The sequence below is a fragment of the Telopea speciosissima genome, chromosome 7 (assembly GCF_018873765.1).
Source record: "Telopea speciosissima isolate NSW1024214 ecotype Mountain lineage chromosome 7, Tspe_v1, whole genome shotgun sequence".
NCBI classification, from domain to species: domain Eukaryota; kingdom Viridiplantae; phylum Streptophyta; class Magnoliopsida; order Proteales; family Proteaceae; genus Telopea; species Telopea speciosissima.
In genome coordinates this window covers 37,882,926-37,902,220 of record NC_057922.1, presented here as the reverse complement: position 1 = coordinate 37,902,220, position 19,295 = coordinate 37,882,926, and the positions used below count along the sequence as shown (strand labels likewise).

General features: G+C 44.2%; 1 protein-coding gene across 1 annotated transcript; it reads right to left on the bottom strand.

Moving 5' to 3' along the window:
- Nucleotide 1: 1 nt before the first annotated feature.
- LOC122668529 lies at nucleotides 2-3,925 on the bottom strand. The gene is made up of 4 exons (XM_043865081.1): nucleotides 3,700-3,925; nucleotides 3,060-3,166; nucleotides 953-2,974; nucleotides 2-853 (listed from the first exon to the last, which is right to left on the bottom strand). Exons 1-4 carry the CDS (start codon nucleotides 3,923-3,925, stop codon nucleotides 2-4), a joined length of 3,207 nt encoding a protein of 1,068 aa, XP_043721016.1.
- Between the last annotated feature and the right edge of the window lie 15,370 nt (nucleotides 3,926-19,295).

The window sequence follows — 19,295 nt, the reverse complement described above, 5'->3', positions numbered from 1 at the left end:
CTTAGATCTGATTTCTCTCCGACCAAATATGCTTGATTGTGGCACAGAAAGCAAGCTTTATGACCAGCCCCAATTTCCCTGCTCTACCTGCAACATATCTAACTGAAATGGCTGCATCAATGGCATTGCTAGGAGTGGCCCCATCATGAAAACAGAAGTCATAAATATTTTTCCAAATATCATTAGTAAAAGGGCACCCGAAGAAGAGATGATTCCTTCTTTCAGTTCCAACCCAACAAAACACGCAATGATGAGGAGTCGGAATGTGTCTATGAATGAGGTTGTCCCTAGTGGGGAGGGCATCCGAAAGGCATCTCCAGGCTATAAAGGAATGGGACTTTATACTCCCTTCAAACCAAACAGCTTCGCTCCAATCAATACGGGCAGCTCTTGTGCGGATAGCATTCCAGGCTGATTTGGAAGAGAAATTACCCGATGAGTTACCAGTCCACACTGTCAAATCCGGAACCTCATCATGAAATTTTTCAATGGCTGGAAGGGCCCTCCAAATATCAATGAGATCGAAAGATGTAGAGGGACCAGGGTGCCAATCTCCATCACGGATAATCTCCTTGACACAAGCATGACGGGCAGCAAGGGAATAAGAGCCTGCATCATAGCAAATCCTATTACCAAATCTGCTCAAAAGAACTCCAAACGGGTGCCAATTATCAAGCCAAAGCTTTGTAGCAGACCCATCCCCAATAATAGTTTTGATGAAGGGAAGGGCTTTATCTCTGTACTTCAAGACTTTACGCCAGACCCAAGAGCAGTTATTGAGACCCTTGACTGTCCAAAGAGACTCTTGCTTGAGGTATCTTTGTTGTACCCAATTAACCCAAAGCCGATCTTGCTTGGAGGCAATCCACCAAATTTGCTTCATAATTCCTGCAATGTTCATTTCTTTGACCCGCTTGATTCCCAACCCTCCCTCTGATTTTGGCTTACAGACCGCATCCCAAGAAATAAAATGGGTTTTCCTCTCAAGGGAGGGGCCTGACCAAAGGAAATTAGAGAACATAGACTCCAGTTTGGTGATAACATTTCCTGGAAGGCCAAAGATCCCTGCCCAGTAAATGTAGCTACCTTGCAGAACTGAAGAAAAGAGTTGAAGACGACCAGCATAAGAGAGGAATCTAGTCTTCCACCCCTCCAATTTTTGACGAACTAGATCCAAGATGGGGCTACAATCTTTCATGGATAACCTGCCAAACACAAGAGGAACTCTAAGGTACCTAATAGGCAGCTTGGTTTTCGAAAAACCCGTTAAATCCAAAAGTTCCAGACTGCTAGCTTGGATAAGGCCACCTAATATAATAGAGGACTTAGATTTATTAAGTTGAAGCCCGAAGAGGGCAGCAAACTCATCAAGACCCCCCAAACTAGCTGAAATCGAATCACAGTTCCCCTTCACAAAAATCATAAGATCATCCGCAAAAATGAGGTGGGAAAGGTGGAACGATTTACAACGGGGTAGCAGCTTAATCTGACCATCAATCTCAAGCCTTCGCATAATTCCAGAAAAAGCCTCCATTGCAAGGGTGAAGAGGTAGGGGGACAGTGGATCACCTTGTCGAATCCCTCTCCCTCCACCGAAGAAACCCACTGGGCTGCCATTAATAAGGACAGAGAACATAGGAGTGGTCACACAAGCTTTCACCCACCCTATAAACTTGTCAGAGAACCCCATTCTTCCCATCACATCAAACAAAAATTTCCTACTAAGAGATTCATAGGCCTTGTGAAGATCCACCTTCAAAACTGCAGTAGGACTAGCGGCTTTTTGTTCGATACCACGCACAATATCATGGCAGACAAGGATATTGTCAACAATAGGCCTGCCCTTGATGAATGCCGACTGATTATGACTAACCACACTCCCAATAACATGCTGGATCCTATTAGAGAGGATTTTTGTGATGATCTTATATAGGAGGTTGCATAAAGCAATAGGCCGAAACCCCGCAAAAGTGGAGACATCCCCAGACTTTGGCACCAAATTGATAAAAGTAGCATTAATAGAATGGGGCATGAAGGAATTCGTAAAGAACAATTGGACAGCATTCGTTAGCTCCTCACCAATGATCACCCAAGAGTGCTTATAAAAGCCAGCCCCGAAACCATCAGGCCCTGGGGCTTTAGAGTCTTTTAAACTGAACACAACTCTTTTAACCTCCTCTCCATTAACCTCCTTGCCAAGTTCCAAATTCTGGGATTCAGAGACCACCCCCGAGAGGGGAATCGAGGGGGGGCAGGAGCCCAAATCAGTGTAGTCCGACCCGAACAGCTTCTTATAGAAAAGAACCGCCTCCTCTTTGATAGCCTTAGGGTTGGTCAAAGTATTTCCAGTCTGGTCCATGACCTCCAAGATATGATTTCTATTGTGCCTACTTTGCATGGACTTGTGGAAAAAGTTGTTGTTGCCATCCCCCAACTCTAGCCACCTAACCCTGGATTTCTCTTTAAGAAACCTTTCTTCCATTTGTAATGCAGCCCATAGCTTGCCTTTAGCTTCTTTTTCCAAGATAGCAAGGGAATCATCAAGGGGATCAAGGGAAAGGTGATGCTGAATTCGGCCAAGATCGAGTTCTGCATCCTTAACATTTTTGAAGACTTCTCCAATGCCCTCCTTATTCCAGCATTTAAGTTCAGATTTCACATTCTTTAGCTTCGTCACAAAGCGCAAAATAGGATTAGAGTTGACATTTACAACCTTCAGCCAGCCCCTTTTAACTACTTCGTCATAGTCCTTATGATGGGTCCAAGCATCAAAAAACCTGAACGGTTTAGGTCCAGAATTTCGGGCTGTGGTCAGATATTCCAGGCCAAAGGAAGTGAGCTTCCGAGAAATGCAACTTGTCCAGCCAAGCATTATTAACAAGGACTCGGTCCAATTTGCAGCAGATTCTGCGAGTACCACTTTGGTTATTATTCCAAGTGTAAAATTCCCCTCTCCATTTTCGGTCAGCCAGCCCTGAATTGAAGATGCAAGAATTAAACTCGTCAACCACCCCCTGATGGATCGCATCCCCTCCCATCTTCTCATTTTGGTGTCTAACCGTATTGAAATCTCCCATGACAGCCCACAGTTCAACCACTCCTGTAGCAATATCAGTTAGCTCCCTCCAAAGTTCCATCCGACCTTCTAGGGAATTAAGAGCATACACTGCAGTGCAAAGGAAGGACAATGAAGTCCCAAGAATAGAAATCCTCATGTGTATCAACTGAATGGTAGACTTTAGAACATCCACCTTAAGGCAGCCCTCATCCCAGCCAATCCATAGACGGGTATGGTACTCCTGACTACAATTATGACTAAACTTCCATTCCCTCTTCAGGTTTTGGAAAGTAGAGTCAACATTCCCTTCTTTGATTTTAGTTTCAAGGAGAATAGCCATTTTATAATTAGTATCAGCTATGATTCTCTTCACACACCTCTTCTTCTCTGGGGCATTCAAGCCACGCACATTCCAGCAGAGACAGTTCATTAGGAACGTTGGAGGGGAGGGGGAGCTAGCTTCTTACCCCCAAAAGCCAGACCACTATCACTTCCTTTCTGATTTGAGCTTTGGCTAGGAAGCACTTCAATACATTGAGGTTTAAAAGAAGTCAACAGTCTCCTCTTCCCCATCTCCCTAGTAGCTCTCCCTTCCTTTTTTGAATTCAAAGAAATTGCATGGTTAGGGATGGAGGGCATACCTTCTAAAATTGGACCCCTTAGAATAGTGCTGCCCGAAATTTTCTTTCCCTTGGTGGAGATCTCTTTCAGATTTGATTGGGCTCCTTCTGTAATTTCCTCTCCTAGAGCATCTCCATTAGCTTTGTCACCCTCATCTAGGATTTGCAACAAGGATTCCCTAATGGGGCCCCCCCAATCTGTAATTTCCATAGAAGGAACTGCTGCATTATCTCTTGCCATAGCCATAGTCTCCTCTCTCTGCCCAGCTGCCACAAGCCCTTCCTTATTTCAAAAAAAGGTGTGGTTTTCAATATCCACTAAATCACCTCCAACCGTTGCATCATTCTCTTTCCTTGCATGGCATTGAAGAAAATCTGCTGATTGAGACACACATTCCCCTTCCTCCTCACCTTCCTTGTGTGGGGGATCTCCAATATCTTGCTCACATTCCACTTCCTTCCCTAAAAGGACGTTGCATGAGTCAGCATCCAACATCAGTTCTGTGGGGTCATAGGGCATTTCCTCCGTTAGATGCTCCAACAAAGTGAAAGCATTATGGTGCACAATCTTCTTCCCCCTGCTAGCCGAATTCTTTGGGCTAGAATTAGGCAACTTTTTAGAAATTCTAGCAATCTTCTCCATAGAACAGATATTGCTAGGATTCTCTATGGACTGAGCTTCCAAATTTGTAGTGTCCACAATCCCATCAGATTTGCCACCTGGGGTATTTTCGAAATTTGAATTTTGAACTTGCTTACCAGCACCTCCACTGTGTAAGGCTTGAGTGCCGCCTCCACTAGCTGCTCCGGTATTTCTATTCTGCCTACACATCATAGATTTATGGAAGAAACTGTTGTTGCCATCACCCAGCTGAATGTGTTTTACCCTGGATTTCTCTTTTAAAAATTTTTCTTCAACGGCCAAAGCTTCCCACAATTTCACCTTAGCTTGAGTCTCCAAGGAAACCAAATTCGGGTCATCAGGGTGTGCACCAAGGTTACATTGAATTTGATTCAAATCAGCACTTGCAGCCTTCACCGCACCAAAAACATCACCAACACACTCTTTATTCCATTTCCTTAGCTCCTTCTTGACATTCCTTAGCCGAGCAGCAAATCGAAGAATGGGATTAAGAGTCTTGCTAACCGGCTGTTCCCAACCCTTGAGAACAGTATCATCAAACCCATTCCTCCCAATCCAAGCCTCAAAGAATCTAAAAGGTTTAGGACCGAAATTAGCATCATCTAAGATGCTCAACACCATTGGGGAATGGTCAGAGAGACCCGGAGGAAGAAAGGCAACTTCTGAAGACCTGAGCACATCAATCCAAGCCAAGTTCACCATAACTCTATCCAACTTGCAACAAATCCGAGCATCCCCATCTTGTCTATTGTTCCAGGTCAAAAATTCCCCCTTCCATTTCAGATCAACTAGCCCAGAGTCATCAATAAAAGAGTTAAACTCATCTACAGCCTGTTGTCGAATAGAGTCCCCACCAATTTTCTCATGCTGGTGACGAACCACATTAAAATCCCCAAGGACTGCCCAAATGAACATATGTCGAAATAGGTATCGATTCCAAGGTCACGACCCTCAACATCGCATCCACATGTCTAATAAGAGATAAGGACACTTTTTTTTCTTTTTTTTTTTAATTTTTTTTTTTATAAGTGATAAGGACACTTTTTAGAACATCCCAAACCCAAAAAAGTAAAGAAATGCTCCCAATCAACCCCAAACGACCCACCCGGTCTGATTTAAATCGCAAATGAACATAAGTCGAAATAGGTATCGATTCAAAGGTTACGACCCTCGACATCGCATCCACACGTCTAAGAAGAGATAAGGACACTTTTTAGAACGTCCAAAACCCAAAAAACTACAGAAATGCCCCCAAATAACCCCAAACAACCCACCCGGTCTGGATCATATTCTGGAGATACAAGGGGAAGGGGGGGCCATTGTTAAGGTTCCTAATCTCATCAAGGAAGAAGCTATCTCCTTTTATAAGAGGTTGTTTGGGGCTGATTCTGATGATAGGGGGTTGTAGACGCTGATTTTTTGTCACCCCCTAATGGGCGATGATGACAACGGGACATGGACGATGGACGACGCACCCTCCCTCTTTTTAGACCCAAGAACCATGCTGAGCACAAAATGGCCCATTTTAGGCCCAAAAACAAGGAAAAATGGCATTGCGCTCCCACGGCGCCGTGGACGCCTTCCAATGACACCATGGGCACCTTCCCACGACACCATGGGGATGTGTACCGGATTTCCACGGTGCCATGAGGGGGTGTGACATCAGCCTGCTGACATCACCCATGGCACCGTGGAAAAGTCCCCACGGCACCGTGGAGATGGAGGACTTATCTGGCCAGGAGAGAGAAAGGGTCCCTCCCTATAAATAGGAGGGTCCCCTCCCACATTTCCCAAGGAATTTTGGGTAAAGAGACCCTCCCCAAGTGATTCCTAGCCTCTTTTTCTCCCTTTTCACCCTCATTTCTCCTCCTTCTCTCATGAGTGTGTGAGTATTTGAAGTTCTCTTGTGGCGGACAGATCCTTCGATTGTCCCTTTGAGTATAGAACGCTTTGGCTCCTTGGCGTTGGTATCCCATCTGTGCACGGATAACCATCGAAACTCCTTTGTTACAGACGTTATTTTGTATGTTTACTCTTTTCCAAATCACTCGAAAGAGCCGTTACTCTGCCAAGAAAGAAGCAGCGTCGGTCCATTAGTCTATTTCACCTGAGCCAGGGGCATACAACCATACAGGTATAATTATTGCATTTTTGTTGATCCAATGTAGTCCTTTCATATTTTACCGTTTTAGTCCACATTTTTCATATATATAATGTAGTTTATTATGCTTTAGTTCAATTCATAGCATCTGAATGTATTTCATAATATCCCCCATCCCCGTAATAAGAGAGAGAGACATTCGTCCTTATGTAGCATCTAACATAGAGGGACCGGCTTCGGCCGGGCGAGGTGGGTGCCTAACACCTTCCCACACTCGTAACCTGACCCCTTACCTGAACCTTTGGTCAGACCATATGGAGTCACGTAGCCCGATTCCGCTCACCACGGGTAGGGCTACACTTAATGGGTCCTAGGCCCTAACCCTAGGTGGCGACTTCTCATTATGTTAGCATATTTTAATGCATGATCCCAATCTCCTATTTATCGATATTATACATCGACAATGTTATCCACATCCATGCACACACACATGTATCTCCCAAAACCCTATGTTGCCAATATACCACAAAGGGCTGAGGAAACCTTCGTCTCGAAGGACCGCGGTACTTACAGTGGTGACTCCACTGGGGAAGTGGTGGACAAATGTCCACCCGAGGTCAAACTCTCTAAATAGGTGCTATCAATAAATGACAGAATGTTCTCTCTAAACTTTTATAAAAAAAAAAGGAAAAAAATAATAATAAAAGAATATCATAAAAAAAGAATACAAAACAAAAATAAATAAATAAATAAATGAATAAATAAATACCATAATATGTTTGTCTGGCTAACCCTTGTGTGTACTAACCGCATAATGCATAGTGCTTAAAGTGAAATCAAATGGCGAGGGTACTCCCTGTCGTGCCTTTACCCCCGGGGAGGTGAGGCACGTCATACTAAGTACTCTGAGATCGGATGATAGCCGCTTCCTGTACCACTTTCTTGCACACATACACTGCATGGGAACTCCTCTTACCCCCGTAGTTAGTCGTTGGACCCCATGAGTAGTCATGGGTAATTCGCAGCGGCTCGCCCTTGATATTTACTCGTTCTGAGTTTAGAATCACCAGCGAGGGTATTCACTAGTGTGCTGTAGAGTGCTTTGCCACTCAAAAAAGGCACTAGCTCGATTACACTGAGTTTGTGTGACCTATTCTCCAGGTATATCAAAAGAACCACGTGCCTACAATTCGCGACCACGAGCGATAGGTATATCGGTTCTGTCAAGGGTGGCCTTGTTCTGTCCTATGGAAGACTACCCCTTACATGCATCATGTAGGAAAATAGACCACATATGATTAAGGTACGACACAAACTAACCTTTGTTAGTCAGAAGACAGATCGAGTTTAGGGTCATTTGATGATTAACCTGGTTTTGATATGAGATGCCACCAAAGATAAGGAATTCCATAGTCCCACGATGGCCCCTCAAAGAAAAATGGAAGTCCACTTCCATGTAATGGAACCTTACATGTCCCTCGAAAAAAGAAGAAGGCATCTCATCTTGACTCCAGACATAATCATCAATAACCCGGTAACTAGGATCTTTCTTTTGTTTGTTTTTTTTTGTTGTGTTCGAAAATGCTTGGGCAATGACGGCATTCGAAGTCTGGTCTCAGAAGGAGTCTGTTGAAACTCTGATGACCACTCCGATTACTTGAGTCGAATAAAATAATAAAATAATATGAAACAAATGTTATAAAATACCAAAAAAAAATCATAAAAAACACAAAAGGAAAAAATTAAAAAAAAAAAGATAAATAAAATGAAATTCTTCTTTAGCCTTCTTAGGGTCTAAACTAGGTATTCTTCTCTCTTTCATAGAAGCACAATTCCGTCCTTATCCATCTGGGTCCGATGCGGCGGAAGGTTGACTCGAGCCAGCCCACCATTCTCTTCAAGATCCCTGATTCCTTCTCATTCTTCTAGTTCATCTTCTGAGATATCACTTGTGAGTAACATGAATCCTCCGGAGGATCACTTGTTTGAAAGTCACGTCGAAGATCGAGTGGATAGGCTACAAGTAGACATGGCCGAAATGTGGCAACTCATGGCACAACTAGTTCAGTCGGTCAATGAACTATCTAGGGGCGGATCCATAGCTGGACCAGCAGAGCAAGAAGTCCGAAAAACTAACCCCGCAACCCTCAAGACTCCAATCATCATGCCAGTAGAAGAAGGGGAAGATAGCCACCCTATGGACCCTCCTGAGACTGAAAGGGAGAAGAAAATGAGAGAAAAAGTAGCCGAGTTGGAAGTGGCTGTCAAAAGCAAAGTCAAAGAAAAAGATGAAGAAGACCTGGTGTTCTTTCCCGAAGGGAAAATCCCCGAAGATTTCAAGTGGAAATTGGATAAGTTCGACGGATCGGGAGATCCTAGGGCTCATCTCAAGATTTTTGCCACCATTGCCAGATCATGGGGGCTTTCTGAAAACCAAATGGGACAGGCGTTCTTATATTCTTTGGCCGGATCTGCTTTGAGGTGGTTAACCCAGCTTGACCACACTCAAACCCAGTCATGGGCCTCTGTGGTTAAAGCCTTCACTAAGCAATACTCATACAACACCGAGATGGATATTACTCGAAGAGAATTGGAAACCTTGAGGCAAGAACCAAGTGAAGAGTTCTCAAACTACATCATGCGATTCAGGGAGAAGGCCGCGAAAATGTGGAACCGCCCTACTGAAGAGGAGCAGGTCGAGATATTGTTAGAAAATCTGTATGGGGAGTACCGTGAGAAGATATACTACCAGCACATCAAAACATTTGATGCTCTTATGACAATCGGGAAGAAGATTGAAGATAAGATCTTTAAAGAAAGGCAGAATCAGGGTATGACCCGTGAAGCATCAGGAAGCTATTCGGCAAGGAAAAGCCCAAAAGCCAAAGGAGGAAATGCTGTAGGGACAAGCAGCCAGGCGGCAGAAGTCCAGGTGGTAGCCACAGGATCCACCCCTCTGGTGATCCAAACTAAATCCGAAGCATCCAGGAGGAATTTCAACTTTGAAGGAATGACACCCTCCTTGTTATTCACCAAGCTCAAGAAACAGGGAATGATCAATTCAGTTCCTCCTAGGCCTGTGGATTTGAACAATCCACCTACCTGGTATAAGCCCAATCTGTACTGTCATTACCACGACCAACAAGGCCATCATACGGATAGATGCCTAGCTCTTAAGCATTCGATCCAGGACTTGATTGATGAGGGAAAAATTGAACTTCAGAAGAAGCAGCCGCCAAATGTCACCACAAATCCTCTACCTAACCATGGAGTAAACATGCTTCAAGAGGATGCTGAGCAAGCAGATCCTACCACCTTGATTCATCCAGTCGGGAAGAGGAAGCTAATGAAGGCACACGTCTATATAGCAATGTTGACCAAGAAACTTAAGGAGGAAAAAGAACCACAGATTCAACAAAAGGTGTCTCAGGAAGTGGATCGGCCCGATTCCCCTTTCTATCATCCAAAGTCAGAAGGTGCCACATGGGTAGAATACCAGATACCTGCATGGAAAATCTCACAACCACTGGTGAAGGGGACCTATTCCCCAGAGTCATCTACAGGATCAGTAAACATGCTGCAGGAAGAGACACCATTCCAAGATCCTACTACATTGATCCAGCCCATCCCGTGGTGTTCAGGAAGAGATGAGCGATCCACGGCAAGCACGGGCGAAAGGATACAGGTTTCCGTTTATTGCGCCCAACCAACTGTGATGGGAATATCTCGAACAAAGTGGGCAACCATGTGACCAAGGCGAGGTATAGCATCCATCACCGGCCAAAGTTGGACTTCTTGGAGTATGGATTAGAGGGTCTCGAGATAATGACACCATTGTGCAAGTATGGTTTCTCATCATCCGAAATATGTCACCTGGCTCCTGAAGAAGAAGAAGGGACTGAAATCACCAGAGTCACACCTCAGCTCCTTAAAGCAGTCTCAGCACTAGCTATTGGACAGGCTCTGATCAAAGAAGTCTCTCTTGTCCATATAGGGGGGATACTGACAACAGCTCAGATGAGGAAGACGACCAAGATATCCATGAGGGATGGATAGAGTATGCCGAGTAAAGTCCAACGATGGAGTACGAAGGAATAGAAGCGATGGATTGGGTAAATAACATCGGAAGCGATGATAACAATGACCCTACCAGCCTTATTCAACCTGTATCATCAGATGAGTATAAAAGCAGAGATGATGAGGAGATATCCTCTCCAGAGGTTCCCAGAGGCGATTGGACGGTGTCCAGAGAAGATTTCGAGCATTAGAGCATGAGCGCCTTTTACCAGGTCGCAGATATACTCGATGTTTCCACCAATACTCAAGAGATCCTATACAAGGCTACTTCTCTATTTCCAGATATGGTGTGTAGTAACTTCGCTGCATGTTGTGAGAGCTTGGTGATGCCAAATGAGAGTGATGTACTCGCTCGAACCCTCCATGAGCTGAAAAACATGACTTGGTTAGTCAATGCTTTGGCCTGTGATCTGTTCGGAACTCCTCCAAAACACCTAGTCTTGTATTCAGATTCATTCTCCTATCCGGATCCACCCCGAAGAAGTGAAACATGGGACGCATGGATCAATGATATCAGCCTCGGGGAATTTCAGATTGACCCCACCAGAGGTATCTTTCCTATGGACATCGATGATGAAGGGGAAGAGCCGTTGGAAGAAGAATGATCATCTGAAGAAGATGAAAGTGAGCAAGAATCTGCATTAGAGGAATCCAATGATGAAGTGTCCGAAGGGGAAGAAGAAACGGAGGATGAGGAACCTTGGCAACCGAGGATGCGTTTGGAGAAGTATGAGAACATTTGCGGACCTGCACCATGGGAATTATCATTCCAAGTGAACAAGATCCACCAGGATGTGGATAAAATCCAGGAAACACTCATGAGAACGGTGGTCTTGGATGATAAGTACCAGGAAGAGCTTCAACAGCTGGAACCTATTAGAGAACAGTGGGTGCTCCCTCAAGCAATTCGCCATTTGGAAAACTCTGTAAAGCTAACTTTGGCCTTGGCACAAGACCTATGTGGGACTCCTCCCCCGTCTCCGTATCAGGGTAACAGAGAATACCGTGCGTGGGCAAGAGCACATGATGATTTCTATGTGTCATGTCAATGAGGGAGAAGCAGTAAATGACCCAACAGGGAATATCCATCCAGTTATTTCAACCCCAGAAAAGAGGTCCGAAAGTTCAGTTTCTCAAGGAGAAAAGAAGGATCGCTGCTTTTATAAGTCATTGGCGGAAGCAAGAAAGATGTACCAAGCGGCTTCGGAAGCCTTTCATGCCATTGGCCAATTGATACCAGAAGAATCCCATACAGTCCAAGAAAGGTTGCTTGAAAGCGAAAACCTTGTCGAATCCTAAATCAAGCCCAAGTCTATCGTGGCCTTGTCGATGAAGGAGGTAAAACCTGAATTTGTCCCCAGGGTCCTCTTATCATCACTGATAGTGACGAAGAAGATGGGGACTTTTGCCCAGTCCGGTTGGTCATTAAAGGAATAGAGTCAGATGTGGCGAAAACCAGGAGTGGCCGAAACTTCAAGAATAAAGAGTTGACAGTGGAAAAATATCGGTCTAGCCAATCAACGGCGGTTGTTGAGCCAGAAAACCGAGTACTAAACCAATTGAAGAAAGCCTAAGCTAATATCTCAATCTGGGGATTGTTAATGGCATCACCAACCCACAGAGAAGCTGTTTTGAAAGCTCTTACCAAGGTTCAAGTGCCCATAGAAATGGGGTCTGAGGAATTATCTCACATAGTGGGGGCCACTTATGCCATTCAGTCACTCTTTTTCTCAGAAGAGGATTTACCCCAGGAGGAAAGAATCACAACCGGAGACTTTACATTACGGTGGAATGTAACAAGAATCGAGTCCCCAGTTTCGATAGACAATGGGTCCACCTTCAATGTGATGCCCCTCAAAGCAGCCAGATGCATGGGTTTATCTCTAGACAAAATGAAGTCGTCCAGTCAAACCATCAGGACATACGATAATTCCAGAAGGGAGGTAATTGGGATTCTTACCACCAGTGTCAAGCTTGGACCAGCCTGCTTTACCATAGACTTCCAAGTCATCGACATTCAAGCATCCTTCAATATGTTGCTTGGAAGACCATGGCTACATTCAACGGGAGCCCTAGCATCAAGTCTTCATCAAAAGCTGAAGTTCATATATGATCAGAAAGTGATTACCATTTTTGGAGACCCGAAAATGGTACACACTTTGGCCAACATTGAAGTAGGTGGTTCATCCTCGCAAGAAGTGCAGCTGGGTGGGTTTGAAATCGGCCACATTTGTACTACCTCTGCAAGTGAAGAAGACTAGAGTCTAGGGAAATTCCTAACAATGTGGAGCGAGGCCTCTGTAAAGATTATGAGAAAGATGAAATATTTCCCTGGATTAGGACTGGGAAAAAACCAACAGGGGGTACCGGCGTTCTCAAAAATATCAGTCAATGCCAACCATTGTGGATTAGGGTTTAACCTGAAGAACCCAAGGAAGAAAGCCACAGGACAGAAGAATAGTACGGCAAATGGTGAGCCATATTTCAAGACTCTGAACGGGTACTTCGTGAAAGAAGGAGAAGACTTCCCTTACTGTGGATATCAAGAACCATGGTTCAATCAAGAGCAGGGAGAACGTTTGCCAGGGCTCGAAATATTCTTCGGAGATGAAGTGGACTGGATAGCCATGGAATTGGATCAAGCCAGCAAGAAGGAAGTCACAGGGGATCAAGGGATCGGCGAACTGTTCAAAGTGGCGGTGATCATTGAAGAAGAGGAAGAAGGACCGGCACCACATCTTCTTATACAACCTCTCCAAGGATCCATACAAATTGGGCAAGAATAATGGAAGATTTCCATATTAATGAATCTGAAGTTGTAACCAGCTCTAGCATAGTCCTGTCTAAGTCTGTCTCTGAGTCTGTATCTGAGTCCGGTGAAAATGTCCAGTCCATTAGGTCTGTCTAAACTCTTCCCCTTAGCATGAATGAAATTACTGATTCTGAGTATGTTTCTTCTTCTTCTTCCTATTCTTCTGATGATGATAATGTCTTAGATCATCGTAATCTGTTAGAATGATTGGAGCAAAGAAGAGCTCAACCCGTCCGAGAGGATACCCACCCCGTAAATATAGGGACCGATCAATGCCCTCGAATAATCAAAATTGGTGCTTCTCTCAACACTAACGAAACATCCCAAATGATCTCTCTCCTCAAGGAATTTGAGGAAGTCTTCACCTGGTCCTACAAGGATATGCCCAGCATCGATCCAAAGATTATGCAACATGAATTACCAACATATCCGGAGGCTCGCCCAGTCAAGCAAAAGTTAAGAAGGATGCAGCCGGAATGGAGTGAGAAGATCAAGGAAGAAGTAATCAAACAATGGAATGCAGGACTTCTTCAAGTAACCCAGTACCCTCAATGGTTGTCCAATATTGTCCCAGTCCCTAAGAAAGATGGGAAGGTCAGAATGTGTGTGGATTTTCGTGACCTAAACAGGGTCAGCCCGAAGGATGATTTTCCGTTACCCCACATTGACATTTTGGTAGACAACACTGCAGGCCATGCTCTACTGTCCTTCATGGATGGTTTTTTAGGATATAATCAAATTAGTATGTGCCCGAAGGACAGGGAGAAAACGGCCTTCACCACACCCTGGGGCACGTTTTGTTACAAAGTAATGCCTTTTGGGTTGAAAAATGCTAGGGCAACATATCAAAGAGCGGCCACGGCTATCCTACATGACATGATACACAAAGAAGTAGAGGTATATGTCGATGATATGATAGTCAAATCTATTGACCGACAGGGCCATTTTGCAGCTCTCAGAAAGTTTTTTGAAAGAATCAAAGAATACAAGCTAAGGCTGAACCCTCAGAAGTGCGTGATTGGGACCAAAGCAGGAAAATTACTAGGATTTCTTGTCAGTGAAAGAGGGATAGAAGTGGACCCTGACAAGATAAAAGCCATCACAGAAATGCCACCACCCTGGACAGAAAAAGAGGTACGAGGGTTTTTGGGCCGCATCCAGTACATCAGCAGATTCATATCTCGGTTGACATCCACTTGTGAGCCTATCTTCAAACTCCTAAGGAAGAAAGAGCTAAAAGAATGGAACGAGAAATGCCAAGATGCCTTTATGAAAATCAAAGAGTATCTACTTTCTCCTCCTATACTTGTCCCTCCAGTGTTCAGTGAACCTTTGCTCATATATTTGTCAGTAGGAGAAATAGCGGTCGGATCAATGATGGCCCAAGTTGGCAAGGCGGATGGAGAAGAGCATGCAATCTACTATGTAAGCAGGAAATTCATCGAGTATGAAACTCGATATGCCCTAATAGAAAAGACATGTACATCTCTGGTTTGGGTAACTAAGCGCCTGAGGCACTACATGGTGTCACATCCCATTAGGTTGATCTCTCGGATGGATCCAATTAAGTACCTCTTTGAGAAACCAGCATTGACAGGGAGGATGGCTAAGAGGTTGCTGCTATTATCAGAATTCGACATAACTTATGTCAGTCAAAAGTCTATGAAAGGGCGAGCAATCTTTGGCCATCTAGCAGCATTTCCCTCAGAGGATGATTCCCGAGCAACAGATGACCTCTTCCCAGATGAAGATTTGCACTCCATAGAAGCTGGACCAACTTGGGGGTGGCAATACTTTGATGGAGCTGCCAATTAAAAAGGATTTGGCGCAGGGGTGTTGTTGATAACCCCAGAGGACTTTTACTTGCCAATGGCCTTCGGATTGGAATTTAGTTGTACCAATAACATAGCAGAGTATGAAGCTTGTGCTATTGGGTTAGAAATGGCTCTGTCTGTAGGAGTTGACAAAATTAAAGTTTACAGAGATTTCTCTGTGGTGATCTATCAAACACAAGGAAAGTGGAAGACTAAGGATGAGAAGTTGAAGCCCTACCAAGTCTATCTGGAACAACTGACGCAATGCTTCAAGGAAGTTTCTTTTGAGTATCTGCCCAGGGATAGCAATCGGGTCGCCGACGCTTTAGCCACTTTGGCGTCCATGGTAGAATGTGATACTCTGGACAAGATCCAGCCCTTCCTAATAGAAAGAAGGACCCGCCCAGCACATGGAGAACCAGGCAATACACTCACCGAGGATGGAAGGCCTTGGTATGCTCTAGTGGTCGACTACATCAAGGAAAGGAGATATCCTGAAGAGTTTTCAGAAAGAGAGAAGAGGCATTTGCGAAAATATGCTACTCAATTCATCCTCCAAGGAAACTTGTTGTATAAGAGGTCTTATGATGGTATCCAACTATTATGTGTAGATGAGGATCAAGTTCGAATCATTATGGAAGAAATCCATCAAGGAATATGCGGACCACACATGAATGCAAGGATGCTGGCCAAGAAAATTCTCAGGATGGGATACTATTGGGTCACTATGGAAGCTGAGTGTGCTGCCTTCGTAAGGCGATGTCATAAATGCCAGATATTTACCAACATCATTCATATTCCTCCAACAGAGTTGCACTCATTAAATGCCCCTTGGCCATTTTCTACCTGGGGAATTGATGTAGTTGGTAAAATAACTCCAAAGGCTTCAAATGGACATCAATTCGTGTTAGTCGCTATCGACTATTTCACAAAATGGGTGGAGGCTCAATCTTATGCAGTTCTAACTTCCGCCAAGGTGGCAAAGTTCATAAAAGAGAATCTCATCTGCAGATACGGCATGCCGCAACAGTTGATTTCAGATCAAGGCCTGCATTTTAGGGGAAAAGTGGAAGAACTCTGTAACCAATTTGGCATCAAGAGGCACAAGTCTACTACTTACCGGCCACAGACTAATGGAGCAGTAGAAGCAGCCAACAAGAATATGAATGTCATATTTCAAAAGATGGCAGATACACACAATGACTGGGCGGAGAAACTTCCACTAGCCTTATGGGCGTATCGGACATCCATCCGAACCTCTACCGGAGCTACCTCGTATTCCCTAGTATATGGGATGGAAGCCGTATTGCCGGTAGAAATTCAGGTCCCTTCTCTTCGAGTCTTACTCGATAGTCAATTGCCAGAAGGGGAATGGGTAAGGGCCAGATACGAAGAGCTCAATCTCCTGGATGAGAAAAGGATGAAGGCCATGGACAATCTCAAGAAATATCAGCAAAGAATGGCTAGGGCATTCAATAAGGGTGTCCGCACTCGGAGCATTGAAGAAGGAGATTTGGTCCTTAGAGAGCAGCGAGCTTCAATCCACGACCCAAGAGGAAAATTCCGACCCTATTGGAGTGGACCCTACAAAGTCAAGACCATATTGCCAGGACAGGCGGTCCAACTCTCTGATCTTGACGGAGAAGATCTTCGGGGTCTGGTCAATATGGACCAGCTAAAGAAGTATTTTGTCTGAGATATGTGAAGCAATTTGAACTACGTTTGACCTGATTCCTCCAAAGGGATACGTAGGCAACTCGATGTATTCGGGTATGGTCTCAAAAAAAAAAAAAAGAAAAAAAAAAGAAGGCATTGTATTGGTTTCCTCCCATAAATTCTGCCAGCCGGCGTCCCTTGCACATATGGGTAAATCTCGACCATTTGGCCTTCCATTCCTAGACCTAGCTTAGGAGTAAAGTCATCTAGAGCTGGTTATTAACAAAGGATTTATTCATTCTGTGTCGCAAAATGCTAACCCAATCCTTGATACAGGTAGCATGAGAGGACCAAAAAAAGAAGGACTCGACTAACAGTTGCGTCAGTGGACTCTCCAGATGAATGTGGACGAGCCTACACTCCTAGAGGATCACCATCTGATAGTATTGGGAAGGATCGGTTGCTTCAAGCTCCATCATGATTTACTAAGGGAAGTGTCGAAGTGCTGGAACCCCCAATTGCACGCATTTCACTTCGAAAAAGTCTAGCTAGCTCCGACCATTGAAGAATTCTAGGCTTGCATGATGTCACCCCCTCGAGGAAAGTTGTTCCTCCCAACTATGAAGAAAGAACAACTTTTCAAAAATTTGGGAGATTTCTTTGCCTTGAATAAGGAGTTAAAGCAAGTTCTCAATTATGACAAGGTGGATGCGTTGAAAGTTGTGAAGATCTTCAACAATAATGGATTTGAAAAAAGAAAGACCGATCTGACGCAGAAAGTGGGCGTACTTATTCTGTATGATTGGGAGGTACTTGTTAGCATCTCCGGGAAAAGGCATGTCTCCAATAATTGCAGAAGTGGTTAGACAAATTGAAGAAGGATGCGACATCGCTCCTACCATTTTAGCAGAAACATTCAAAGGGTTTGATACCATGAGTCAGTCTCAGAAATACGAAAAAGACTTCCTTCATGGATCTCCGGCGATGTTCCAAATGTGGTTGATGGAAAAACTAAAATTGGTCACACCAATCCCGTGTCCTCACCTCCGGCCTATGCATTATCAAATACAAAGGGAAAAGTCATAATTCCACAAGATCCAAGACTGGAAGTAATACTTGGAGGAGAGAGATGTCCAAGAAATCCAATGGAACGGCCCTTGGATGAAGGCCGAGATAGAAAAATCAGAAACATCAGGGTACAATTATGTGAGATTCATGGGTTTAATTGACACCAGTTTTTATATCCCTTACTTAGTATCTCCAAGACAGGAACGACCTAAGATGGAGAATTTCAGAACCCCAGAGATGTGACATAAGAAGTGGTGATTCTGTTATCCGAAAGATGTTACAAATAAGTGATACCAATTTGATGATCCTATCTCCACTTGTTTGTCTGTCTTTTCTCAATTTTTCTGTCCTTGCTCATGCAATGGAACCATTTACCAATGGAATTTGTGCTTCTAAGGAAAGGGATGGAGTCTCATGTGCATTTCAAAGAAAGAAATATCCAATGAATTCATAGAAAATTCGTTTATGTGTACAAAAAAAAAGAAGAAGAAAAGTGTACATAAAAATTGCACCAGTATCCATACCAAAATGTATAAACAAAAAAAAAGAGAACGGAAGGAAAATAAATGTACATAGTTGTAACAATATTTCCAAATAATAAAAAAAAAAAAAAAGAGGAGCCGTCATGACTCAGGGGAGTAATCGTCAACATCCAAGCCTCCCCCCTCTCCGCTTTGGGACGCTATCAGGGCATCCCTCTCAACCTCAACCCGCGTAAGGTTGAACTGCAGCTGATCATTTGCAAGCCTGAGTCTCTCAATCTCTCTTCGACAATGGTCGAGCTCAACCCTCTAAAAAAGGAGAGAGAAAGAGAGAGAGAGGAAAATCAAAAGATAAGCAAGAAAAAAAAATAATAATAAAAAATTGAAATAAGAACAAAAAAATAAAAATAAAAGGGGGGGGGAAAGAGACGAAGCATTACCATCCTATGGCCCACGTCCACACCCGAGATGATCGTCTCATCCATGCTCGCCATCATGCACCTCATGTCGCGTATCGGCTTGCATCCACCTAAACATGATAATCACCCAAGATGTCAAGAATTTGAAAAATAATGGATGAAGTTAGGAAAGTCGGATGTGCTTACCCCATCATAAGGAAGAGGGAGGCCTAGGTCCGTATCTGCAGCCTGAGGGGGTGGTAAGATGACCTCAACCATCCCAGGCTCATGGTTGCGAATGAACCACGAACGATACCCTAGAATGTGGTCATCTGGACCAGCAATCCGCAGGGCTGGAACCTCTCCAGAAGGCCCAACACCTGACTCCACCTCCCCTACTCGGGAGGCGCGAGAAGAACTCCCACCACCATGAGCCTGGAATCATGGGGCGACCTGGAAACTGTCAAGAAGAGAAACACATCAGAATAAAAGCTAGATTAACAATCTGAGGAGAAGAGGGGAAAATGGAGAAGATCTTACCTGAGGTCCCTTACTGGTGAGGGGGA